The sequence below is a fragment of the Ochotona curzoniae genome, unplaced genomic scaffold (genome assembly GCF_017591425.1).
Source record: "Ochotona curzoniae isolate NIBS_2020 unplaced genomic scaffold, NIBS_Ocur_1.0 scaffold_3208, whole genome shotgun sequence".
In the NCBI taxonomy this organism is placed as follows: Eukaryota; Metazoa; Chordata; class Mammalia; order Lagomorpha; family Ochotonidae; genus Ochotona; species Ochotona curzoniae.
In genome coordinates this window covers 5,820,578-5,848,264 of record NW_024467106.1, presented here as the reverse complement: position 1 = coordinate 5,848,264, position 27,687 = coordinate 5,820,578, and the positions used below count along the sequence as shown (strand labels likewise).

The 27,687-nt window shown below is 55.8% G+C and overlaps 1 protein-coding gene across 11 annotated transcripts in view; it reads left to right on the top strand.

The window, feature by feature from the left end:
* RALGPS1 (Ral GEF with PH domain and SH3 binding motif 1) overlaps positions 1–27,687 on the top strand; it is a 221,210-nt gene that overhangs the window by 175,718 nt on the left and 17,805 nt on the right. For 6 of the 11 annotated variants that reach the window (XM_041004451.1, XM_041004450.1, XM_041004448.1 and 3 more), the window contains 4 exons: positions 5,163–5,300; positions 7,442–7,535; positions 11,828–11,895; positions 26,061–26,187. In XM_041004451.1, the coding sequence (XP_040860385.1) occupies positions 5,163–5,300; positions 7,442–7,535; positions 11,828–11,895; positions 26,061–26,187 (427 nt within the window). Of the gene's footprint in view, positions 1–5,162; positions 5,301–7,441; positions 7,536–11,827; positions 11,896–26,060; positions 26,188–27,325; positions 27,484–27,687 lie in introns of all 11 variants that reach the window. The other 5 variants (XM_041004445.1, XM_041004444.1, XM_041004443.1 and 2 more) reach the window with 1 other exon arrangement.

Genomic DNA, 27,687 nt, shown 5'->3' with positions numbered 1-27,687 from the left:
CCTCAAAGGTTTTCCCATTCGTCCCCCTCCCGCCAGCTCTGCCTCTGGGACCTTCCTCCAGCCCCCAGCTCCTAGCAGTGTGCTGTGTGTCCCACATTTCTGAAGTCATAGGGGCCTGGATGTAGGTCTTAACACTCCTAGCTTGGATGCTTGGTGATCCTGGCTAAGCCATGCCTCCTCACTCAGCCTCAGTTGTCTAGTCTGGAAAATGTGAGGAGCAAGAATGTCTGCTGTGGAACGTTCCCAGTGAAGGCGTCATGGCCCCAGCAAGACCCACCATCCTTGCAGTGGATGGCAGCTGTGACTGTTATGCCCGAGTCCACCCTAGCCCATGGGTACCCCTGGAGCTAGGGTCAAGGCTTCAGCCACCATCTGTCTTTGCAAGGTGACCCCAGTGCCATCCCCTTGCAGTAGCCCCGTCTGATGAGGAGTAGCAGCTGAGCATCCATCAGATGTCCTTGGCCAAATGGCCACTCGCAGCTGAGCAGCATCCCCGCGTGGTCAGCATCTGGGCACCATCCCTGGTGATGGGAAACAGTTGGGCACATCCCCAAGCTGCTGTGGACATCCCTGCCACTGCTCTGAGAGACCTTGCAAGGGTGCCAGGCCCTGGGCAGCTCCGTCTCTGGACCACCTTGGTGGTGACTCAGACCCTAGACTGGCAGCCACCTCTCGGCCAGCATCATTATCTCTAGGCACACTGGAGGGAAACTGAGGCCTGGTTGGGGCCACCCAGCTGGGGCTATGATCAAGCCAGAGTTCCCAGTCTCCTGGCCCCAAGCCCTACACCACAGCTGCCTGTCATGTGGCAGAGCTGGCAGGGCTCTGAGACCTGGGTGGGCCTCTGACAATGGGACCTGGGACAGAAACACCCGTTGAGGAGTTGGCAGGCAGCAGGCGGGGGATGGAAGAAGGCAAGGAGCCAGTCCTCCTGGGAGGTGTGGCTCCAGAGGAGAAACGAGGCACCAGGAGCAGTGGCTACAGAGGCCCCCCCCACCATGCCCCGTTGCAGTCTCAGAAGGACTGATATGAGGCTGGAGTGTGCGAATCCTGCTCTTGCCACTCGCCAGCAGGGCCACCTCCTGCAGGCAGCACAGCCTCCCTCAGCTTCAGGTTCTTCCTCTACAAAATGTGGTTCCGGCCTGCCCCCAAGTGGTGCTGTGCTCAGGGAGGGGTCAGCTGGCCCCCCTGGGCCTGAGGATCTGCTGCCTTGTGACCTGCCATGGCTCTCCAACTGCAAAATGAGGCCTGTGATCAGAAGATATTACAAAAACTTCATGGGAAATGGATGAAAGAATACATTTATATTTTATATTATATGTATATACATTTCAATTTATTTTACTTATTTGAAAGGCACAGTTGGGGCCAGTACAGTGGCTCAACTGGCTAATCTTCCACCTCTAAGTGTGGCATCCAATATGGATGCTGGTTCGTATCCCAGCTATTCCACTTCTTCTCTAACTCTCTGGTTGTGGCCTAAGAAAGCAATGGAGCATGACCCAAGTCCTTGGGACCCTGTACCTGTGTGGGAAACCAGGAAGAAGCTCCTGTCTTCCTAATAGCTCATCTCCAGCTACTGCTGGAAGGTAACCAGCAGATGGAAGATTTTTCTCTCTGTCTCTCTCTGCAAATCTGCCTTTCCAATGAAAGTAAATAAATCTTGAGAGAAAGAAGAAAGAGTTAGAGAAAGAAAAGCAAAGATATCTTGCATCAATGGCCAGAGCTGGGCTAGTTCAAAGCCAGGAACCAGGAGTTTCTTCCAGGTCTCCCATGTGGGTGGCAGGGGCCTAAAAAACTTGGGCCATCCTCTGCTGCTTTTCCAGGCACTTCAGCAGGGAGCTGGATACGAAGTGGAGCAGCCAGGTCTTGAACTGACACTCATATGGGATGCCAGTCTTGCAAGAGGAGACTTATTTTGCTGTGCCATGATGCCAGCTCAGTTCTTTATTGCAGTGTGAGCTGGTGACTGTGCTGGGAGGGGCTCCTGCGATACTGATGGGACTCCCCAGACGCGGGCCGCGTTCGTTGTAGGAGGCCCTTTGCTCCTGGGCATTGTGTTCCCAGTATCTGGGTGGGCAGAGCTTCTTTTTGGACACATGACTAAGGCTTGGGTTGGCCCAAGTCTCATTTGCAAGATGGTAAGCCGATTATGGCCCCAGCATACAAGTCGGAGCTGCAGTGCCCCATGGAAATGATATGCCAAACCCTGTGAATCAGGTCCCCCTGCCCCCAGTTCTAGCCTGGCACCATCGTATTTACAGGGGGCGGGGGCGAGGCTCCTCCTCCTGAGTCTTTAGACAAGCACAGGAGCCAGTGGCATCCTTGCAGGCTGCAAGGCATGAACCCTCAATGTTAAGGGTGTTCCTGCAGAAAAGGAGACTCTGGGAGTCCAATGACCTTTGTGTGGGAACACAACCCAGTGGCCAGAAAGACGTGATGCAGATCCAAGCACACGCGCTGTGAGGCCGCCAGTGAGGCTCTGGACTCGCTGGACGTCAGTTCTCCCCTCCTCCTTCCTGGTGTCGGAAAGACAAGGAGTAGGGAGAGCATTTGTGTTGCAGTGGGTCCCAAAGGGGCAGCAGTGTTCTCCCAGGCCCTTACCTGCCTGCCCTGTGTCTACGCTCCCACCCACTTCCCTGCACACTCCTCCCCCCTTACTCAGCGCTGGAGGGTGGTGAAACAGTAATGGGATTTTCAGGAGCACCGTGGTTGAGTCCTCAGGGAGGTAACTAAGCTACTTGTTTTTTAAGAGACACAAAGGAAAATCAACAGCAAGAGAAATAATAAATCTGAGGATTCAAATCTGCCATACTAGAAGTTTCCATATAAGAGAAATGATTTCCAATTCTTAAACTTTGGAAACATGGTACAGCCAGGAAGAAGGGAGGCAGAAAGGGCCCCAGAGGGAAGCACTAGCACATGTTTTGGTGATTCAGTAGTTTCCCGTAGGGTTGCAGAGCTGTTTTAAAAGCAGACGAATGACTCACTGCTCCCAGCCCCTGGTGGCCCGCCATGATGGCAGGAAGCGTGGACTCTGGAGGAAGCAGGCTGGGGTTCAACTGCTGTCCCTGCCCTTCATTAGCTCTGGCCCTTGGCGAATAACCACAAATCTCCCTCTAGCTTGCCTTACCACCTCTGTGAAACAAGTTGTTGAAAGAGTCAGTGAGACAATGAATGTGGCCACATGAGAAAGCATCTGTCACTTACACTCAACCACAGATTAGCCCCTGCACTTATAACCATTTTTAACTGCTTAAGAGTAAGGATTTTTTTTAAAGATTTATTTTTATTATTTTTTTATTGGAAAGGCGGATATACAGAGAGGAGAGACAGAGAGGAAGATCTTCCGTCCGATGATTCACTCCCCAAGTGAGCACAACGGCTGGTGCTGTGCCCATTTGAAGCCAGGAGCCTCTTCCGGGTCTCCCACGCGGGTGCAGGTTCCCAAAGCTTTGGGCCGTCCTCGACTGCTTTCCCAGGCCACAGGCAGGGAGCTGGAAGGGAAGCGGGGCTGCTGGGATTAGAACCAGCGCCCATATGGGATCCCGGGCATGCAAGGCGAGGACCTTTAACCACTTGTGCCACCGCACCGGGCCCAAGAGTAAGGATTTTTAAGGCTATACATTTTCCTCTGATCACAGCTTTAGCCAGCACCCAAAAGTCTTGATACGTAGTGTTCTTGTTGTTGTCTTGAGACAGATTTTTTTCTCTACTTTAGATATTTTGTTTCTTCTTGACCCAAGAATTATGACTCTGTGTTCAAATGTTGAGCTTTTTTTCTGTATTCATTGTTTGAACCTAAATATACTGTTATAAGGTCTAGCAATGTGAATCATATGGCACTCATTCACTTTTTAGAACTTGCTGAGCCTTTTTTTATAGTCTAGTATGTAATCAGCTTTTAAATGTTCCATGGATATTTTAAACCAGGCTTGTTCATTTTGTTACTCTAGTGTATATGAATGTGGTGTGTGCATACATATATACATAGATGTTTATATGTACAAGTGTGTACACACATATACAAATTCTGCAAGAGTCATGCCTGAGGTTTCTGTATGGTTTGGTTTTTATGAGTTAAATTTTTCATTTCTAGCAACTTTTTTGCTTTGTATGTTTTGGTGTGTCATCATCCAACCTTCTTAATCCACCGGGCTTTTATTTTTAGTTTTTTAGATTTACTTATTTGAAAGGTAGAATAATAGGAAGAAAGGGAAAGACAAAGCAATCAGGGAAAGGGAGAGAGAAAGAGAGAGAAATGTTGCATTACTGGTTCATTCCCCAACTGGCAACAATGGCCAGAGACCTGGAACTTCATCCACGCATGCCATGTGGGTGGCATGGATCCCAGTACTTGGGCCACCCTCTGCTGCTTTTCTCGGTGCATCAACAGGGAGCCGGATCAGAAACAAGCAGTGGCTAACTGTGCTGTGCAGTATGACATATCGCTGAACAGTTATGTCAAGTCATATCACTTCTTCTTGCCTGTCTTGAATTTCAGTTCACATCGCTTCTCCTGCCCTCCCCAACCAGTGCTCACACAGGGCTGCTAGAGGGCCTGCCTCCCACCGTGCGTCCCCAGCTCCAGTTAGTCTGAGGTGCAGCCCTGCAGCCAACCAGTCAGCCAGCCTTGCTCCGTGCAGTGGCGCTCACTACCCAGCCGAGCCTCCTCCGCACTCCCCTGCCAGGCAGCTTGTCCTGGCTGCCCCCAGGCTCACCCCTGGCCTGCTATAGCTGTGCTTTCATATCACATGCACCCTATTTTCCTGCTGATCACCCTCAAAATCTTTAATTCTTTCAACTGAGAGCTTGTGGATTTTTTTGTGTGCAAATGTGGGTAGATGTAGATGCATGGACAAGTAGACGGACAGCACCATGATCCTGTGAGACCCCATCGGTGGGTGAAAGCACCAAGCAGCTGTCCCTTTTGTGTCCTGACATTTTCTGGGGGGCCACAGGTAGAGAGGCCTGTTGCAGCAGAGTGTAAAAGCCTCTGCCAGCATTTGCTTTAGGTTGTCGCTCAGATGTCTGATTTACCATCAGGTCGTCAGGTCTGGAGCTTCAAGCTTGCTAAGAGTTCCTCTTCGCAGAGCCCAGCACCATTCCATTCTGATTCCCAGGCCACTCCTACCATCCTTAATGATCATCTTGAATTTCAGGGATCTATCTTCTGGATTTAATCTACATCGACTCCGCATATCCTGCCTCTGGCAGCATCATGGAAAATGAACAAAGATCCAATCAGATGAACAATATTCTCCGGATAATTGCTGACTTGCAAGTTTCCTGCAGCTACGGTGAGTGCCCCCTACCATGAAGTCACAGAGCAGTGTGAACTTTGGGTGAGACCCCCATCTTATCAGTGAGAAAGTTCTAGAAACCTGGAAATCCCCTCAAAGTTCTCCCCGTTTATCTCTGTCATCAAAGCATCCCTTGAGTTTGCTCTCAAACCCTGCAAACCAGCTGCTATTGCTTCCATCTCCTGCCTGGGGGAACTGAGGCTGCCCGTCACTTGTCTGAGGTCCCAGGTGTCGGGAGGGTGGAGTCCAGGTCTCTGTGGCCGCTGAGTCACTCACTGAGAAAGAGCCAGTTCCCGGGCATCTGTCCCCACCCGCCATACAGATTCCAGAACTGCCTGTGCTGGCCTCAGGATTCTTACTCCAGCGAGCTGGTGGCTATGAGAAGACACAGGAGCATACAAAGGTGGGGCTCATGGGCCATCATCCCTTTGTGCTTGGGGTGCCTGGAAGATTCCACTGGCCACGGCCTGGAAAGGAAAGGGAAAAGGTCTGGTGAAGCCATAGAGGCTCTGCCATGTACAGCCATATCCAGAGGACCCACGACAGTGGGGGCCTGAGAAGTCAGGTGCTGCGTGGACATTGGTTTCACCCAGAAGGACGGTAGCCAGGGGCCCAGTTCCTCCGTGAACAGCGGGCAGCTTGCTGGGAGGAAGTGTAGTAATAGAGCCGCAGGAACATGCCCCTGGGAAGCAGGTCCTTCCCTAGAGGGCGGAAGAACCCACATCTGCAAGCACAAAAATGGATGAGGAAGATGGCAGCCCTCCTCATGGAACCCAGGATGGGAGGGTGCTGACAGCCTCCACCCGCAAAGGAAAGATGCAGGGAAGGCTGGCACCACCCAGAGGCGATGAATATCTAAAGGAAAGGGGGGATGTCTGCAGCTGAGATCCCTCCCGCAGGCCTTGCGTTCGCACATCCCCGCCCCATCCGCCAGACCCTTCCCACTCTCATCTCAAAGCTGTCACACACGGGCCCTGGGTCCAGACAGGCACAAGTTCAGATCCTACCTGTGCCTCTTGAGAAGTCCCTGATTCTCCTACCCCAGATTCTTCCGGGTGTAAACATGGGGCCGTGACACTCACAGCCCCTGGCCCAGGAGCCCCTTTCACCAGAGCTCAGCAAACACTCACCATCACCGTGTCACCCTGCCACCGCCCTTAACCCTCAACGAACAAAATGTCCCATTCAGACCCTCCCCACCAAGATCTCCCACAGCACCTCACACTCCCCCCTCCTCTTCTCTGCTCCTTCGCCCCTGGGCCCTCAACTTGCCCTGCCCTTTTCCCTACCCAGACTTTTCCTGAGCAAGCTGCAGAGAACAGGATGGGAGTGAGAGCCATCAGCTGCTGTCGGTCACCAAGGACAGAGTTGGTACAGGCAGCTGCTCGGGTCTCGTGTGGCTCCGGGCATGGGTCAGGATCTGGGCTGAGCTGCACAGCTGGCTAGATGGATCTTATCATTCTGTTTATTTGAAAGGCAGAGTGACACCAAGAGAGAAAGACAGATTTTCCATCTACTGTTCACTCCTCAAATGCCCGCAATGGCTAGGCTAGGGCCTGACCCAAGCCAGAAGCCAGGAACTTCATCTTGACATCCCACATGGGTGGCCAAGCACCATCTTCTACCTTCCCCAGGCGCATTGACAAGGAGCTGGATCAGAAGTGGAGTAGCCAGGACTCAAACCAGCCCTCTGATATGGGATGCCAGCAACAAAAATGGCAGCATCACATGCTGTGCCAGAGCCAACCCCAGGCTCATCCACTCTTGGCTCATGTCACACAGGGATGGACACTTGCCCAGTGACCCCAGTGGAGAGCTCTGAGAGACCCTGTCCTGGAGGTCCTTGAGCTCCAAGCAGAGGCCTCAGAGCCTTCCCAGCCAGGGAACCGCAGTGGGCTCAGATGTGGTGTCTGTGGGCCAGCCGTGGAAGGGAGGGTGGGTAGAGAGACTCGTGACTTGGGGGGAGACCCCTGCCTGACTGATCTGTGTCTGGCGCCCTGGGTCAGATGCAGTCCTCAGGAACTAAGGCAGCTGCTGCAGAACTGAGTGAGTCTGCATTCCTGGGAGCGCCTGCCGTCGGGCCCCGGGCCTGGAGTTGCGGCGCGACTGAGTGCTCTGGGTCTGTCGGCCTCTTGCAGATCACCTCACAACGCTGCCCCACGTGCAGAAGTACCTGAAGTCCGTCCGCTACATCGAAGAGCTCCAGAAGTTTGTGGAGGATGACAACTACAAGTAAGCTCAACTCAAGCCTGGCTCCCTCAGGTCCCTGGAGGCAGCCTGGGTCCTGTGGGTCCCTGTGAATAGCCATGTGGAATTCATATACAGCAGCACCTGCACCCCAGTTCCCCCAATGTGTACATGCACAAACACCTACCCCCAGTACACACACACACACACACACACACACACACACGGTGCTGTCTGAGTAACCCTTCACTCCCCTCCCCCCAGCCCACCCCCGCCCCATCTGAGGAAGGAGCTGTATTCTCACTTGGCATGGCTCTCCCATGTGGCCCAGGGAGTGTGAATTTAGGCTCCAAAGCTGCATCCGGGGAGGCCTGCTGCCCTTGGGTCTCCCCAATGGCTCCCCCACCTGCAACACTGGGTGTGTCTCCAGCCCAGCACCCAGAGTTCTCTCAAAGCCTGTGTCACGGTCAGAGCTGTCTGTCCTCATGACCTCAGCCCCTGCCAGACTCTGACCGGCTCTGGCCAAAGGGCCCAGCTATATGCCTAGGCAGCCCTGTACAAACTCAGCTCTCCCAAAGCCTCCTACGGGCCCTTGACCTTGTTCCACACTTCCTCCTCTGGTTTTGATTTCTTTCTCTGTTTATGGTACCTGGAAACGTATCCTACATTACTGTGAGTACCGAGGGAGAAAGAGGATCTTTTACTTTGTAAGAAGATTCATTTATTGACTTTAAAGATGCAGTTGGAGAGACAGAAAGAGACCTTCCATCTGCTGGTTCACTCCCCAAGTGGCCAAAATAGCCTGCACTGGGCCACATTGAAGCCAGGAAGCTGGAGCTTCATCTGGCTCTCCCATGTGGGTGAGAAGAGACCAAGAACTTGGGCCATTTTCCAGGCAGTTAGAAGGGAGCTGACTCAGAAGTGGAGCAGCTGGGACACAAACCAGTGCCTATATGAGAGCGGCTGGCATTGCAGGTGGAGGCTCATCCTGCTACATCATACGCCATCCCCAGAAGGAATCTCTCTTAGGCTGCCTCCATCTGCCCTATCAGTTGGACAACTTCTTAGCCCGTTTTGAGCTTGAGGCCCAGTGAGTGCTTCGGTACCTTGTCACGTGGCCTGGTATCAAGGCAAGTTCTTGGCCATCTTACAGCTGATGATTCACGACCTAAATGTCCACTTAAAAATCCTAGCTTCCTCTCTGCTTCCAGGATGGCTTTGATGCCTTTGAATTCTGCTGTCCAGTTTTTCCTGATCTCTCCCAGTCTTGCATCTACAGAGTTGATACTTGGTCTAAAAACTGCAGAGAATTCTGATCACTATTGATGCCCACAGGTCGCCCATGATCCGCTCACTTGGAAGGTTGCCAGGGCCATTCAGATAGCCCTGCCTGACTAGCACCACAGGAGCAGGTCCCAACCTTGGCTTGGGTCAACCACCTGGGGCATTGCCTAAGCTAAACCCACGTCAGAGGGTGGGGGAGAAGGGGCCACAGAGAACTGGATGTCTGTCTTCCTACCTAAGCACCCCAGGGTTACTCTGTGGGAATACAGATGTATCGTCTCCCGTTGTTATTCTGAAGTAATCTGTCAAGATGAAATGCAGTCTGGAACCATGGTCAGTTGTGTAACAGTGGCGGCGGCAGGCGGTGGCCAGAGGCTGCCATTCATTCAAGTTCCCTTTGCCACAGGCTGAGCTCACTGTCTTGACAAAGCATTTGCTGTTCCTGAAAAGAGTGCCCCGGAGTCCAAGAGCATTCCCCCTTAGGTTCCCAGGATAATATTTTCCATCCACGCCAGGGTTGCAATTAAGAAGATACTAGGGTTTCGTCAACCCTCATCTCCTTCAGGCTTAGGCATGGTGTGCAGATACTGTGGCCACGAGGCCATCCCCGAGGCCAAGCCGTGGGTTGGTGGGTTGTGCATGCTTTTACTCCTTCTGGTTGGGCAGATACTGACCGTCCCAGCTGTCGCTACTGAACAGTGACAAGGGCCCTTCATACAATCAAGCCCCAGTCTGGCCCCTAGCTCCTCAGACCTTCGGGCTGGGAGAGGGCGAAGGCCCTGGCCCTGAGTGACAGGAGCTGTGATCCTGACCATCGACTCAGGTGCCCAGCTGGCACCTGCCCACCGACTCTTCCCCTGCCAAGGACATCATGATTCCGTTCCTACCCTGTCCCCCATCTGCTGTGAGATAGTCTGGGAAGAACAAAACAAAACAACAAAAGCATTAACAATCCACCCAGCCAGTACTTTGTGTTTCTCTTTTATTGAAAATCTCCCCAATAGATCCCCTGCCACCTAGAAAGCCTAACCATTAGCGTTCGGGGAACCCAAGTATGGATGATTTCCTGTGCATCAGAAACGCATGTCAGGTGGATGCGTGTGTGCAGGACCGATACATGGTGGATGTATTAACACTGGCTCCTCCTACACTGGCTATTTTTTTAATGAAAAAAAAAAGCATTGCTTTTGTTTTATTTCAATCTAAACAGAATAAGGAACGGAAATGAAATGTAAGAAAATGCTGCTCTATAAATAAACAGCACTTTACCAAGAGAGAGAATAGTGCCTAAAAGAATCTTCCAAGAGTCCTGCAAGTCAGAAAGAACTTTGTGAGGCCTAGCTCCCGGGGTCTTCCTGCCCCAAGGCCTTCCATAGCACCATTACCACCCCACGCCCCTCCCCCACCTGCCCCTGCTTCCATGTCCACATTTCTCATTGGACCACGGAGTCCAGGTTCATGACATCAGCACCCCTTCCCTTCTACCACCTGCTGCTTCCCCTCACTGTCTCCATCCCTGGGGTCTCTATTTGAAATCAACCGCATCTTCATTTGGGTTTCATAAGGAAGGAGGTGCCCTGGGGCCTCCACCTCATTTGCCCACGGGAATGTCAGCATCCGCTGTGGCATCTGGCAGGGCCCTGCCCCCTCCCCATCACAGCCTTTACCCTCTGCTCTACTGCCCACCTGCTGATACTGCAGGCACTGCTGTGGTGATGCTCCAGCCAGTCTGGTGATGCTAACCCCCAACCCCGTGAGGTGCAGCTTGTGTCTGCCTTGAAGTTCAGAAACATCATTGGTGATGGAGCACCCAACCATTGAGAGTGCAAGCAGTTCTGTGTCAGTCTTCCTTGGGGGTGCTGTGGGGCCTTCCCCACTTCCCAGGAATCCCTATGGTGCAAATCACAGGGGACTTCTGCACTGTTTCTTGGCCTCCTTGGCTGGGAGCCCACGAGCTGGGTGCTGTCCACTCTGTGTCCATCAGATGCTTCCTGGTGGCTGTCCCTTCCATGCTGCTCTGCACAGTCCCCAGGCGATCTGTTCCTTTCCAGGCAGTTACCAGGCCTCAGTTTGCTCCCCTAGGGTCTTGGGTCTGCAGTGCCATCTTACTCCTGCATGGTCCTCTTGTTTGTCTGGGTTTGTCTTCTTAAATTCAAGCTCGCAGGCTCCTGGGTATGCCTCCTCATCTTGCTGAGTTCCAACAAGTCCCCTGTGTTAGGGGTTTCCTTGCTGGGGGTTTCCTTGCTGGGGCTATAGTCCAAGGATACCCCCAGATCTCAGGTGGTACGCCCTGCTGGGGTCCCTCTCTTCATTCGTGTCCATCACACACTCACATGCTCCACCCCCACCCACATCTGCTGTGTCCATCGTCCCAGAGGGCAAGATGGGAGGAGCCATTCTATGCTGGTTCCAACTCCTAGGTCCAGCCTCAGGTTTTTCTTTTTCTTGCTTCAAACACAACAAGTTTTTGATGTTCTTGTCCACACATCGTTCCCCTGCTGTTGTCTGGGTTCAGCTGGGAAGCCCTTGGGCTCTTGAGCCTTTGTCTATTTTCAGTTAGTTTTGTTGGGGAGGCTGAGAGTTCAGTGTTGGCCTTCATCCTGAAGTTCCTAATCTGTGTTTACAAATCAAAACCAAGGTGCCAATCCCCAGAGCAGGTCCTCTGCCACATGGCTTCCTGCATCCTCGGTGAGTGAAGGCACAGGGTGATGATGAAATGCCACTGCTCAGGGTCAGACAGCCCCGGGTTTGAGTCCCTTGCTTCATTGCTGGCCAACCCTTGTGGATCTAGGGGACCAACTTGACCTCACGACTTCTCTGGGCAAACATGCCTGCCAGCGACAGAGTTGTCACTTTCACTCTTGGTACTCCATCTTCCCTAATCCCTTGGCAAGCCTGGAGGACCATGGCTGCAGATCTGGATTGGTACTCCATGGACTCCTGAGCTCTGTGCCATCATGGCCTCTATCTACCGCCCAGTGTCCCAAACCCCTGGGATACCCCCTGCAACAAGCCAGAGCCCCTCAGTGACTCATGCAAATCTCTGTTTGCAGACTGTCACTCCGAATCGAACCAGGAAGCAGCTCTCCAAGATTGGTCTCTTCCAAGGAAGATCTCACAGGTACCACAGCTGCCTGGAACCAACCCGTGATGCACCCACGTGTGGCCACCAGGGTAGGCCATGGCCGCCAGGGTAGGCTGAATACATGGTTGAGTTGGCAGTCTGGCAGATCCAGCCACACACACCCACACCCCTTGCTCCTACTCTAGTCTGTCGGGCCTCCTGATCAGAGGTGCCCCTTGTGGGGTGGCGATGTGTGGGGAGACATTTCCATGCTGGGGCCTTCTAGAGGAGCAAAGCAGCCCAAGAAGAGGCAGGGGGAGAAGAGATCCCAGGGTCCTCTTTCCCAGCCCATCAGGCTCTTCCCATCATGTCTGTGCCCTGGAGGATGCCTGGGATGCCTAGAGTCTTTGGTGCCCTGGGCAGAAGTGACTTGTGTGTGATTGACACATGGAGACACATCTAGGTACACCTTGCCATGAGAGCCCAAGTGTCAGTCTCTGTCATGTCCAAGCTTGGCTCCTGCCTGACCTTGTCTCCCCACCTCTGCCTATCAGTGGCCTTGGCCTTGGCCGCAGCTGACTCTCCAGGCTGAGCAGCTCTCCTCCAAGACTCTGGGACCACATGTACTTTGGGATTTTGAATTTTGGGGGATTGGGGAATATTTGCAAATGTATAAGGTGATGTCTTAGTGCCCCCCCTCCCTCACTAAGCAGGAAGTTCATTTATGTCTCATATGCACCTTGCATTTATAGTTCAAAGGTAATTGTTAATATTTGAAATGATTTTGGCATGAACACAAGCATGGGACTTTCTACTTGAGGCATCATGTTGTCCATCCTCCCACCTTTCCCCTCCAAAAATTTCAGTTTCTGGAGCATTTTGGTTGCCTGATTTGTTGTACTGACCTATAAGTTGGAACTCCTGGGAAGTTTGTTCTGTTGGCACAGGTGCATTACAGAGGTGCCCCCACCCCAGTGCAGGCTACTGCATTACTGTCAGAACCATCACCCTTTTCCTTGTATCCCTCCCGTGCTGTGATGGGCTGCTCACTGCTATCCAAGGGGATCCTCCCACAATGCCCACTAAATTCAGTGATGGGCACACCACCCCAGTTCTAGAACCTTGCAGTCCTGGATGTGTGGCATCACCCGCTCTGGGCCTCCATCTCCCTATCTCCCCAAGGAGTGCTGTTGTAAGGCTCCCAGGTCTGTGTCTGTCACGCGGGAAGCCTCTACCGCCCTGTGTTATGGATCTGCTGGCCCATGTGCCCACTCAAGTCACTTTTCTCTCACCTGGTACCCTACCCCATGCTCCCAGGGGCCCACTAGTAATTGGGCACAGCACTGTCCCTGCAGACACAGTCCCCCAGTGAAGAGGGAGTGTGAAGGAGCCACAGGCTTACCTGGAGTCACTGAGGGTGTGGAGAGCATCAGAGTGAGCCCAACCCTTCAGGACCACCAAGAGGCCTCACGAAGTTTCTGGGAAGTGAAACATGAAGATTTGTTTATTTCTATGCTAAAATGTTTTGGGATCTCCGCAATTTTTTTCTATAATGCATGTTTCCTGTGAACTTTTCAAAGACCCTGCATATTTATTTCTGCTAGCAGAATGGGAGTGCAGTACTGCCCTAAGGAGATGCACCCCACCATGGACGCCCACTAGCCTTAACTGGCTCCTGTGCCTCAATAGGACAAGCCATGTCTCTGGCCTTCCCCAAGTGACGGGGCTAATAAGCCCTCATGGCCACATTCTGTACCTGCAGGTGACTTTCAGGGTCTTCCTGCCACTTAACTTCTCTTCCCCCTGCCACTGGGCTGGTCCAGGCCCAAGCCCACTGCTGCCTCCCTATGTGCCAGAGCCACTGAGCAGGCAGAGGCTGCAGAGGCAGTCTCCTTTGGCAGGAGGCAGCCCTGTCTCCTTCCTGGCTTCCTACACACACACACACACACACACACACACACACACACACACACACACACACACACACACACACACACACACACACACACACACACACACACACACACACACACACACACACACACACACACACACACACACACACACACACACACACACACACACACACACACACACACACACACACACACACACACACACACACACACACACACACACACACACACACACACACACACACACACACACACAGAAGTTCCTAACCCAGGCCCCTTGCTTTTGCCCCAAACCCTCTTCCCCTCATGTCCCAGAGTGCCCACCCCTGTTGCTGGGTGTGATGCCCAGCGTTTGTAGACATTTGACTTCAAAGGTCCCAGGAGGTGGGAGTAGATGGAGAACCAGGCTGTGGCACCAGGTGAGCCTTTGGCACAGAGTAGGACGAGATTGTCGGGTGTAGCCTCTCATCCTGTTTCAGAGAGCCCCCTCCTGCTTTGGCTCCCCAATCCTACCTCCAGCCCAGGCCCTCACCTGCCTCCCTGGCGCCCCCTAGCACCGTCAGCAAGCCTTCTGTCCCCTTCCTCCTCCAAGGTAGGGCAGGGGATGGCGGCAGCAGAGTCAGCCTCCTCTGCTCCAGGCAGCAGCCTGACCCTGGCAGTCCCTTCAGGGTCAGATGCCTGGCCATCTCCTACGTGAGGCCAGGGAAAGAGCCAGGGCCTCCCCCAGCCCGGGGCTGTGATGCACAACCCCGAGTTCTCTCTGCTGGGGTTAGGGAGGGAGCCACATTGCTGTAGCCCGGGAGTCAGACCTGGAAAACATGAGCGCCTCAGTGGGGAGCCTCCCTGTGAAGCCCTGGTGGGAGGGAGGCGCCTGCAGGCACCAGGCTCCCAGGACCCCCGCCTGTGGCAGGGCCCAGCCCACAGACCAGCTGGCACCAGATGCAGGCAGATGCTCTGCCACCTGACTTTGGTGTTAGCTAGCATGGGAGAGCAGGCACCTGCAAGTCACCTACCCCAAAGCTCCTAGTAGCCCTGGGAGGGGATGGAAGCCCCAGACTGGTTCACATGTAAAAACTTCAGTAAGCAGAACAGTGAAGTGTGACGAGACCGCAGCACCCCCAGGCGGAACGATACAGGGAAAGAAAAGTAACACCAACCCCAGCCACAGCTGAGGCCACAAAAAGGACATAGGATGGGTGGGAAGTGCCAGCTAATCCTGTCTTAGGGGACTTTTAACCCATGCTCACCCCAGCACTGCCCCAGGCTGCCCCATGCCCTGTTGACCCAGGGGCTGGCAAGCTGTAGACACAGGCCATCTCTGTAAGGGATATGACTACAGCCATCCATTGAGGTGTTATCCAAAGCTGCTCTCACATGTAAGGCACAAGGCTGGGTGTTAGAGACAGAGCCCTTGTATCCAAAATACTTAGTATCTGGCCCTGCCAGATTGAAAGCTCCCAGGTATGGTCTGGAATTCCTGGGGCATTGGGTAAGAACCGTGGGCACCACCCACATCCTCAACACCAGCCCTGTAGGCTCCTAGTTTGGGGTGGTGTCTGCAGGGCAGCCGGCTGCTGACTCGGCATGGGCTCCAGGAGAAGCTTGATGCCAGCACTTGGGCTGCTGTAGGAGCCCAGCTAGCAGGAGTGTTTTCCACTACTTTCCCCAGGCGCTGGCTCCAGCCCTGGGGGCAGGCTGCTTGGCCTGTCCCTGATCCACCCCCCAATCCCCTCCAGGCCCCGGGGAGAGCCCTGTGGCACTGGCAGGAGCCCAGGAGGCCGAGGCAGGTGCCACTGTGGTGGAGAAGGAGGACAACCTGGGAGGGGGTGGGCAGGGCTCCATGGCAGGCAGGAGCAGAAAGCCAGCCCTAGAGAGACCTGCCCAGGTCTGGCACTGCGACCAAGCTGCGTGGCAGGAGCCCCAGCAGACTCAGCGGCAGGAATGTGCCTCTTGCTGTCCCAGGAATGGGAGGAACGCAGCCTCCTTCCCCCTCTGCTCCCAGGGGGCTCCGTCCGACAGCAGCCAGACATTCCCTGCCCCCACCTGCCAAAGAAAGGCTCTGAGGTAGGCTCATAGGCTCCCCCAGGGCTCACATGCCCAGGGCCAGTGTGGGCCAGCCATATTGTCCTGTGCCAGGTGTTTGGTGAGGAGCAGGCGAGCATGGCTCTCCAGGAGCTCACATCTAACTGGATGGGATGGGAGGCACAAGTCTCATGGAGCACGTGGAGCCACAGGCCCATGCGAGCTGAGCCTCATGGTTGGAGGGGTGCCCTATCCCTGCCCCCACCAACTGCTCTCTTCTGGTGGCCTGGGATCCTGTGACCCTGGCATGGATGTTGGCCACGGTCTGGGTTACTTTGAGCCCTGATTAACATCACAGGTGGTCTCTGAACAGGGCCATGATCCCTGCACCCCACACAGAACCGCCCCCCACTTCCTCCTGCCCTAGGGATTGGCCTGGCAGACAGTTCCACACCAGCTAAAAGAGATCGTGAGAGAGGAAACAGAGAGACTGTCCAATTCCCAGGTCTAATGAAGGATAAAAAAATAAAAAATAAAAAAACAGCCAAGCATGCCACGTTTTCAATCCCCTCCCCTGCCCCTCACCCGCCCCTCACCCCGACCTCCACACAAACACATCATGTTTAGTTTGTGAAAATGAACTAATATTTTCCTGGAGAGAAAAATCACCAAGCATGCTGACCCGGGGGGAAGGCAGGGAATCACTTGTGTGTGTCTTGGAACGGGTGATGGCAGTGTAGCTCGTGTTGGCCTCGCCTCCTCATGTCCCCACCCCCGCCACCCGCCTCTGTCTGAAGAGTCCCAGGGGGCCACACAAGTGCCAGTGCAGTAGATAGCCATGGCCCGCCAGGGCGGGAACGTGCGTGCTCCCTCCTTTATCATTATCCTGGAGCGTCATACACTCCTGTGCCCTGGCACCGGGATGCTGGACCCCACCCCCCTACCCAAGTACTGTGCCCAGTGGGCCCCTGCCTCTCAGGAGTGTTGCTTCGTGACCCCATCCCATGCCCACCCACAAATGGACCATGACGCTGCCAGGGTCAGGACCTTGTATGAGGTGGCTGCTCCAGCCTGGGCACTGCCCAACGATGCCAGGCACTGTGCTGTTGCACCAGCCGCCCCAGAACTTAGGGACATGGATACTCCAATTTCCTGACATGCCTGAATGTTGTGAATCAGGGAAGGCAGCCAGGGCTGGGCCAGGATGATTAGGAGGTGCCTTGCCGGGGCCACAGCAGGGGTCAGACAGATTCTTAAGGCCCCAGGCCTCCTCGCGTGGTGATGGCATCACTTTCCTGACAGGCAGCTGCCCTTCACCAAAAGCAGGTGTCATCCAGCCACCAGAGCTGGCAGTATCGCTTGTGCCACTCCCTTGGGTCAGGGCAGTCCCTGTCTGGGGACCCTGCTGCTCATCAGGACCCAGGCTCGAGGAGTTGCATCATAGCCATCCTCATCCTCACCATGGCTGCCCTGCACTGAGCCTGTCCTCTCCAGTAAGCATTGCCCACGTGGTCCCTGCCCTGGGGCTGGAGGGCGGGCGAATCTCCACATTCTCTGGGGCCAGGCATTCACCTGTCCTCAAGCATGCATGAAGTGGCTGAGCTGCATGCAAGGCCAAGGTCTGGACAGGTGCAGCACCTGTGGCCAGAGCCCTGATAGGCAGGTGCAGGGAGCCCCCCACTCCCACCCCCACCAAGCCCTCTGGGCTCTGTTGCCCATGCATCTGCACTGTGCGAGGGAGTCACCCTGATGGGAACTGTGGAGGTCCCTGCCTCTCCCTAACAGACACTTCAAGTCCACACCTGACCTTCAGGAAGCAGAACCCCTAGATCCCACCTGCCGTCATATCCCTTCTCCTCTCCCCAGCCGGGGACCTCAGACCTGACACTCATGGTGAGGGAGCCAGGATGTGGTGCTGCTCTGTCCGGCAGTCTCTTCATGTCCCTCAGCTGCTCACAGCAGCCCAGCCCAGGCTGGGGCACAGCCATAGCTGTGGGTGCTGCTGCCTCAGGGCGCGGAGCCTCTGGGTGGCTGCTGGTAACACTGATTCTTTCTCTACCTGGTACATCCATGGAGGGTTCCAGAAATTCCACAGGGTTCCCACCCCGACAGGTGCTCATCCCTGCATCCTTTTTTCTGTGTCGCTGCCAAGTCAGGTCCTCCTGCCAGAGGCTTGGCTATGGCTCATGGGAAGCCATGCCTCTCCTCACCCCAACGCACCTGCAAACACAATGAACACTCTTGTGGCTACCACTGTCCTCTGGCTGCCACCATGCTTAATCGGGCTACAGTGGGGTCTCTCAACTACTGGAGACAGATGCCGAGCCCCTCAAAGGATCTGTGGAGACCCCCCTCGCCCCCACATACTGTACCTGACCTCCCTGTAAGCAGCCGCTGGCAGTCTTTCCCCTTGCATGGGAGCTCCGGGTTGGGAGGTGGGCTCTCGCCTTTTCACTTTGGAATGTCACGTTTGCCAGTTCTTGAGGCCTCTGTCTCGGCAGCCTGTCGCACTGAGATCAAGCGGAGGAGCTAGGATTTAAACCAACTTGCATCCCACCTCCCCCACCCCATTCACGCTGCCCTGCCGTGGCCCAGCTACATGAGAGCATATCTGGGCACCCCCACAGTCACAGGGTGATAGAAGGCCATTTTTCTAAGAAAAATGAACAAGGGGCCTCGTGAGTGATGGGTGAGATGGATCTTGGCTCACGGGCGAGCTGCAAGTAGGAGAAACAAAGGCCGCGTGTGAACATAGCAGGGACTGGCTCACAGCGTGTGAATGTAACAAGGTCCGGCTCCCAGACTCCACCAGGAGACCTGGCCAGAGTGGGGTTTCAACACAAACAGGCTTTCTGTGCACACGAGCCCCATAGAGGGCCAGCACCCACAACCCAGGACACGGAGCCCCTCCTCCATGGGGCAGAAGTCCACCCAAGCTGCGCCACCCGCCACCCGCCACCCCCACCCCAACCCCGGGCCCAATGGCACAGTGTCCTCCTGCCCCTCCAGGGAACAGACGCGGGTTCAGGAGCTGAGGAGACTTCCCGCCTGGCCCGGTGCAGAGGCGGGACTGGAGCCCTGAGTCTTGTGATTCAAGTCATTTCCCCTCTGCTACAGTTTCTGACGGCTCACACTTAGATGGCGCCCCCTCCCCCAGCAGCAGCCGGCAGCCAGACAGATGGTGTGGGGAACCGTGGGAATGAGGCTCCACAGCCTGCCCAGCCTCCAGTCTGTGCCCTTTAGCACCTTGGCCAGCTGCTGGGCGGCCTTCCCGCATCAGCCCTGCACTTAACACTGCGGTGTCTGGTGTGTGTGGGACGAGGGGCGGCCCCAGGTCCTCCCTCCCTCCACGTCCCCACCCAGTCTGCCTGCTTGACACCTACCTTCCATCTCTGCATTCCGGCCTGTGGCCTCAAGTCTTAGCCACATCCAGCGGCTCTCCAGCCAGAGTGGTCTTTCTAGGATGCAAAATCTGAGAGCTTTCCAAGCCCCCAGACATCACTAAAAATCCCCTAGCCTGTCCTGCACAGAATGGTAAGGTCTCCCCGGGGCCCCTGCCCCGTCATCTCTAAGCTGTTCCTGCTACATCTCTCACTGTTCCCGCAGGAACGCATGCGCCAGCCTGGATGTCGGACCTCTCAGAAGTCTTCTCCCATTGTGGTCCCCACATCCTCACCAGGCACCTGCCTGACTGTTCACCTGGGCAGGTTCCAGGAACCCTTCTGACCTCCACTTCCTCACTGCGACAACACTTAGTGTGAGGCTTAGCCGAGGCTGTGCACAGTAAACACATGCAGCTGATGGATGTCGCTCCCATCCCTGTCCCTTTGGGGTCGTGGCCGCGGTCATTGCGGGTGCGTTTATGTTAAAGTCCCCTGGGCTTGCAGCACATGGTGGGGAGGCGGGAGTCACCGGGTCACTTGCTTGCCTCCCGTACTTGACCATAAGTTCCTCGTAAGCAGAATATCCTCCCCATCTTAGCACCTGGCCCAGGGCAGGCCCTCCTCTGGTGTTGCATAAATATTGGCCGCGAAAAGGAGGGGACACTGTGTGGTTCCCTCCTCACAGGGGAGGCTGCAAGGTCAGCTGCTTTGCAGATGGAAACAGGTGGTGCTCAGAGAAGCTAGGCGACTAGCCGGGGGTTGCTCAGCCTGAGGTGTGACACGTGGGGAAAGGAGGGGGTCCAGGCCTGAGTCCTTTGCCACCGGTGCTCATCAGCTTTGCCCCTGCCCACCCACACTGCCCTCGGGAGGCCCTGTGCTCATGGCGCGTCGCAGCAGCAAGTGGTCTATTGAGCAGCACCACGGTTTCTTGAGACAACCGTAATGAAAACCAGGTTTTTTTTTTCCAACATGACATCTAGCGTTCCCCGCTCGGAGACTGTCGGTTCTCATATGTTCCAATAAAACTGCTAAAGGAACAGCCACTTAAAAAAAGCTTGAAAGATTATTCATGGAAAAATTATGCGGAGGAAAAATAGAGCAATCCTCTGAGATAGGCGAGCTACGTGGTCAGTTTTTCCAGCCACCCGAGCCATATCGGGCTGGGCAGGGGGGACCGCACTGGCTGTGCTAAGCCAGGCCAGAGCCCCACTCCTTATCACCACCCGCACCGCTGCCCTGCCCCGAGCCACAGGCAGACAAGCTCACAGCCACCCAGCTCATAAACAGCCTCAGAGGCCTGTGTCCCCGGCGCCGTCACGTGGTGGCCACCCCGGGCTTGGTGGGGCAGGAACGTGAGGCCCGAGTGTCGCTGGCCCAGAGCTCTACCCCACCCCCACTTTTCTAAGTCCCAGCTGAATGGGAATTCTTAAGCCTTATGTCAGACCCAGGCTGTTGGTCAACAATGTGGGGTGGGGGCCAGGGAGCGTGTGTGTGTGTGTGTGTGTGTGTGTGTGGCCAGAGCAGCAGCAACCTCGAAGTCACTGGCTCTTCTGCTGTCCCCACCATTTCCTTCTGGGTCAAAGGACACCCAATGGCAGGTTTGCCACCCAAGACCACCCAAAACAGAAAAATGGTTGGGGGTAGGCGGACGTGGGCCTCGTGGGGTGGGTGGGGGGCAAGGTGGAGAATGGAGAGTTGGAGAGGGGCAAGTGAGAGACTCAAAGTAGAGGGTCAGAGTCAGGTGATGGGCCCATGCACAGACAGGCAAAGGAGTCAGCCAGGAGCAGAGAGGGGCCCCAAAGTTGCCAGAAGCACCAGGGAGCATCTAGCCTGCCCCTCATGGTGGGTGAAGGAGACAAATACCACCCAGAGTGCCTGCCAGCCTCCCTCTGAAACAGCAATGATGAAAAAGTACCAGGTGCGGGTCTGGCACGATAGCCTAGCAGTCACTTGGAGAGTGAATCATCATTTGGAAGATCTTTCTCTGTCTCTCCTCCTCTCTGTATATCTGATTTTCCCATAAAAATAAAATAAATCTTAAAAAAAAAATTACCAGGTGCACCATTGGTGTGTACCCTTCACTGCCATCCCCGGGAGAAGCAGGCAGGTCCTACCCATTGCAGGCTTCCTGGAGGAGGTGTCCCTACTCCTGAGAGCGCCTCACACTGGTTCACCGTGTTCCTCTCTGCTTTGGGTCCTGACTGGTGCCTGAGCTAGGACGCCCCCCACCCTCCACCCCCCCCACACCGCTCACAAGTGCTACACTCCTGTGGTCAGGTCCTGCCTCCAGCGTGGGGGAGCTCTACAGGTGTGAGGGGTGGGGCAGGGGGCTGCTGAGTTCCCAGCTCGAGTACTGGGCACAGGCACAAAGCCCAGGGTCCACTGAGTGGCGCTCCTCCCTGCTCCAGCCCCAGCGCCGCTGCAGACCACACGGGGAGGGGGAGGAGTAATGTGATTTGACCTTGAGAAGCAGGGTGGGAGGCTGAGTGACTCAGGCATCAAGACTGAGCCCTCACTCAGGCGGCTGATAAACAAGGCGTCCCGCCCTCCCTGGGGCTGCATCTCAGCCACGTGTGCGAAGCCAAGCAAAGCAGGCTGGTCTTCAGGCGTGCTGTTTTTGCTGTCTGGAGCGACTGCTGTGGGGTTGGGGTAGGGTACGGGGGTGGCGTTCTCTCCAGGACAGAGCCTACTGGGGTCCCAGGGCTGGGGGCAGGGTCAAAGGGCAGCCTCATCCAGAGAGCTTTCACAGAAGAGACCCAGCCGCACCTGCATGACCCAGGAAACCCTGCTCCTCACACTCTCCAGATGGTCTCACTCTGGTTAAGAATCAGCACCCCAAAGCAGCTGAGTGCAGCCTGGGACCCTCTCCACCCAGGCCAGCAGATCACACGCACAGAAGTTCATGTGCCTTCCAGCCCACACATGCATATGCTCTGGGCTCACGAGGTCAAGACCAAGAACCTTGACTTTGGAGTCAGGCTACCATGGTGCCGTTGTCATGGATGGGTCAGTAGGACCCTGTGCTGGAGGCGCCATCTGAAGACAGGGACTGGGGCCTCAAACGTCCCAGGACTCAGATCCAAAATCCCCGGGGAAAAGACCCACTCTGAGATCTGTCTGCCAGGCCAAGGTCGCATGCCATCAGCTGCCCTGGCACTCTATCAGTGAGATGACACCAGGGAAGGTGCCAGGCCGTGGTCCCAGATGACGCTGTAGGATTTGCAGGGTTTCGCCTCGCACCTGCTGACATTCCCAGTCGGCCCCATGTCCTCGTGGTTTAACTTACTGTGAGTCGAGGTTAACGGCTCTGACCTCACAGAGCCCTGGGGTCAGGCGTGAAGGTTGAGGTGGGCCCAGCTGGCACACTCAACGTTGGGTGCAGCCGGGTGACTTTCACAATGGGAAGGTTGACAAAGATGTGGGCAGAGGAGAGGGGAACCCTGTGGGCCAGTGCCATGCCAAGGCCAGCAGGGGTACAGGGAGGCAGCAGCCCCAGAGCCTGGTGTCAGATCAGGCCTGAGGGGCGGTGCCTCCCGGGGCAGCCTACGCCCAGCCCCAACCCAGGGTGCAGCCCCTCCATCCCTCCATTGCAGACTCGGGTAGGTGGGGTGAGGACATGCAGATGGAAGATTCAGCACAGTCCCCCCAGCAGAGCACCCAGGAGAGAAGGGTCCACTATTTTTTTTTTTAAAGATTTATTTATTTGTATTGGAAAGTCAGATGTATAGAGAAGAGGAGAGACAAAGATTTTCTGTCCAATGATTCACTCCCCAGGTGGCTGCAACGGCTGGAGCTGAGTCAATCTGAAGCCAGGAGCCTGGAGCTTCTTCTAGGTCTCCCATGCGGGTGCAGGGTCCCTAGGCTTTGGACCATCCTCCACTGCTTTCCCAGGCCACAAGCAGGGAGCTGGATGGGAAGCAGGGCCGCAAGTATTAGAACTGGTGCCCATATGGGATCCTGGCGTGTGGAAAGCAGATTTTAGCCAGTAGACCAACATGCCGGACCCAGGGGTCCACTATTTTTAAAATATTCTCATTCTGGGCCTGGTGTGATAGCATAGCAGCTAAAGTCCTCGCCTTGAATGCACCAGGATCTGCCAACTGGAGTTCCTGTCCTACCACGTCCTCACCCAGCACCAGGGATTGTTGGGCTAATTTTTTTTTTTAAAACCATATGTTTGAGTAAAACCACATCTCCCATTCACTCCGTTCTGCGTGCCCATCCCCTGGGCTGCTGGCTCCCCCATGACTCTCCTGTGTGCCTTGCCTTTTCTCCCTGCCTGGTTTGCCTCGCTAGGTAGTAGACGCTCACGGCATTGAATATGGAGCCATTGCTGGTTGTATGGGGGACAGATACCTCCTTGCAGATGGTGGCTCGCCCTTTAGCATTGATTTTGTGTGTATGTGTTGTGGTAGAGGAGGAAGGGCGAGGGATCTTCCATCCCCTGACTCGCTCACTCCCCAAATGGCTACAGCAGGCCAGGCTGAACGATGCTGAACCAGGAGCCTGGAACTCCAGCCGGGTCTCCTACGTGAGCGGCAGGGATTCAAGCACTTGGGCCTTTCGCTGTGGCTTTTCTAGGCACATTGACAGGGAGCTGGACCAGAGGCGGAGCAGCCAGGATTTTAACGTGGCCTTTGCAGGCTTTGATCCACAGGGAGCCCAGTGGTTCTTTGCCAACATACTGAGAAGCCCCTCCCTGTGTGGCCACCTGCACCACCCCCACCAGGCAGCAGTTTGGGGCTCTCTCTTTTTTTTTTTTTAATTAATTTTTAAAAAGATTTATTTTTATTATTTTTTTATTATTGGAAAGGCGGATATACAGAGAGGAGAGACAGAGAGGAAGATCTTCCGTCCAATGATTCACTCCCCAAGTGAGCACAACGGCTGATGCTATGCCGATCCGAAGCCAGGAGCCTCTTCCAGGTCTCCCACGCGGGTGCAGGGTCCCAAAGCTTTGGGGCTGTCCTCGACTGCCCTCCCAGGCCGCAAGCGGGGAGCTGGATGGGAAGCGGGGCTGCCGGGATTAGAACCGGCGCCCATGTGGGATCCCGGGCGTGCAAGGCAAGGACCTTAACCACTTGCGCCACCACGCCGGACCCTAATTAATTTTTTTATTGGAAAGGCAGATATACAGAGGAGGAGAGGCAGAGAGGAAGATCTCCCGTCTGATAGTTCACTCCCTAAGCAGCCGCAACAGCTGGAGCTGAGCCAATCCGAAGCCAGGAACCAGGAACTTCCTCCAGGTCTTCCATGCGGGTGCAGGGTCTCAAGACTTTGGGCCATCCTCCACTGCTTTCCCAGGCCACAAGCAGGGAGCTGGATGGGAAGCAGAGCCACCGGGATTAGAACCGGTACCCATATGGGATCCTGGTGCATTCAAGGCGAGGATTTTAGCTGCTATGCTATTGCGCTGGGCCTGGGTCTCTCCCTCCTGAGTCTTTGGGCTGCACCCCTCCCCACACCCCTATCTTTTCTGCTCTGACCTGGATGGGCAAGCCCTGCACCAGTCCTCCTAGCTGTCTCGGCTGCCTCTTTCTTCTCTCTCCTCTTGTAATGGTGTCCTGAGGTCAGGCAGGGCCTGGAACAGGTGTTATCCCCCTGTCCAGCAAGGAGAGAACAGGGTCAGTCTTTCCCTCCTAGGGCTCTGATGAAGCTGAGGGTTTGGATGGAGAAGGCCCCTGCTCATGGAGGGAGAGACCCAGGAAAGGCAGGCAGAGAGGGGTGCAAGATCAGGGGCTTTGATGACCACGTGGCAAGTACCAAGAGGCCTGTCCCAGCCAGGTGGAGCTCAAGAGTAATACCACACCTGTGTGGGTGACCAAGTAGCCCCTGGTGGCCCCAACCGCAGCTGGAGGTGTCAAATGCAGTGATGGCAGTACTGAACAGGGGGTGCCAGGGTGGCGAGATGGAGGGCTCACACGAGGCTGGGTGACAGGATATAAAGGGGACCATGGTAGAAACGTAGGGATTGTCAGTCTGATCAGATCAGAAGCAGGAAGCAGAGTGGAACAAAGCCCCCTTGGTGTAGAGGACTCCCAGGATGGGGGGCCCACAGAGGAGCAGTCACAGTCACAGAAGCGGGGTGGGGAGGGGAAGGACAATGTGGTGTCACCCCCGCAACCCCAGCCCGGGCCCTGCCCGGAAACCGAGTGTTCAGACAGGGGAGTGCCAGGTGCCAAGGGCGCTGGCGAGGAGTCATCTGGCTTGGACTCTGCCTCCTGTGCTCTGGGGACTCAGGCCCCAACCCACGACTTTGACGACCCCCAGGCAGCCCCTCAGATGGGTCGGGAAGGGCGTGGCAGGAATGTGAGCGCCAACTGGAGATCCAGCTGCGCCAGCACCCTCGTTATCTCCTCCCACCCACCTGCAAGTAGTATTGAATCACTCCCACTTTTCAGATGAGGGAATTGAGGTCTACCCAAGGAGGCCACGCTCTGCTGCCCATCTGTCCAGCCAGACCCTCGCCCAGGAGGTCAGCAGCTGGGTCCCGGATGCTTAGTGAGGCCCTGGAAACAGCAGGTGCTTGTGGGAAGGCCCACACTGGGGAACAGGCTCAAGGCAGAAAGCACACCTGGAGGTCTCCACCTGGTTGCTCACCAGGCCGAGAGGGTGACTCATGCTGGCAGGGGGACAGCCAGGCTGCCAGCTCCTGCATCCGTCCACACCACAGTGTATCAGCCAGTCTGACAGTTGGTTCTTAGCATAAAGGGTTAACTCATCACAGGAGGAAAAAAGCTACTAGGCTCAGCTCTTGGGAACATGCCCCATCCCCTGACTGACAAGTAGGTACCCTACCCCATGCCCAGGGCCCATAGCCTTGGGGCCTCCCTGCCTCCTCCCTGCCCCTACCCCACCATGATCCCCATCATCTCTCTCTCTCCTTCTCTGCTATTGACAGGCCCCTCGGCAGGCTGCAGCTCAGTGAGATTCAGCCGGAGGCCCACGTGTCCCGACGCATCTGTGGCCGGCAGCCTTCCCACGCCTCCAGTCCCCAGACACAGGAAGAGCCACAGCCTGGGCAACAAGTGGGTGATAATGAACGGCCCTCCTAGGGCTTCATCTGGGCAGCGTTTGGGCCTGGAAGAGAACGGGGCTCCCACCCTGCTGGGAAGCCACTTGCTGGTGGGAGCCCCTGGTGTTGTTCCCTCCTGGGGGTGTGCCCCTGAGACTGGCGGGGCTCAGTGGTGGGGAGGTGGCAGCACAGCCCAGGAGCTGCTGCAGGCATCCCCACTCAGGGAAGGGCAGGGGGACTCCAGACAACCAGGGATTGTTGCGCTATTTTTTCCCCCCACCATATGTTTGAATAAAACCACATCTCCCATTCACTGTGCTCTGCGTGCCCGTCCCCTGGGCTGCTGGCTCCCCCGAGACTCCTCAGAGGAGTCCCAACCTCAGAGGGTTGGTGACTCATTTTGAACAACCCTAGTGTCTGTTGGACGCCAGTCCCTTCCCTCCTCCTACCCCTGCCATGTGAGGTGTCTGCTGCCCTCTGCCCGCACAATAATGACGCTGCCCTCCCCTCCTGCCCCAGCCTTATGGCTCATGGCTAGATCCTCAGCATGAGCTGGGGAGACCACCCCAGTGCCTCTAAGGCAACTGACATGGTTCCTGAGCTGGTGGCCCTATCCGTCCCTCCCCTCTCCTCCCCTGCCCCCTTCTCGCAGCTGAGGCACAAGCTTTGGCCTGGCCCAGGGGTTGGGGAGAAGGACAGACGGGCCATCCTCAGGATGCAAGCCTGCCACGAGCAGGTGATACCCCATGTGGGCCTCAGAGGCAGGTGCCCTTACACACTGTTGAAGAGAAAGTGAGGAGAGGGGCCCCAAGGTCAAGTCCCTTGCAGGGGTGAGGCAGCAGGCACCAGGATCAAACCCAGGTGTGTGCGACTCCAAACCCATGGCCTCCATCACTCACAAGCTGCACGGCGCTCCCCGGAGCCATGTCATCATCGCAGAGTGCTGGGGACAGGCGGGCCCAGAGACCATGCCCACTTGACGGATGGAGATACAGAGGCTCAGGCAAAAGGAAGTGGCTTGCTCAAGGTCACACCCCAACCCCGCAGCTGCACTGCCGTGCCATCTACTGAGAGAACCCTAGGGCAGGTGCGCCAGCTAGGAACGCCGTAGATATGGAGCCTGCGTCCTCTCTTCCCTTTCCGTTTTCCAGTATGATGTGTCAGTTGAGTGTAGTTGAGAGTAAGAGCGCAACCTTCCCGTCGGAGAAGGCGAGGCACCTGCTGGACGACAGCGTCCTAGAGTCCCGCAGCCCCCGCAAGGGCCTCACCCTCACCTCCTCCACCGCCGTCACCAATGGACTCTCCCTAGGTAAGCGACTCCAGCCTGCGTGTGGCAGGCGGAGGGGCCACAGGCCCGCTGTGTGTGTTCTCTTGTCTGGCCCTGTCCTCCAGGGAACCCAGTGTCCCCTCCCCTGCTCCGCACAGAGGCAGTCTCTTTCCCAGCTTAGTTCCTGTGCCCCACCCCCATTGGTAGCACCCAAACAGGTGGAAGCCGCAGCAGGACCTGTGCATG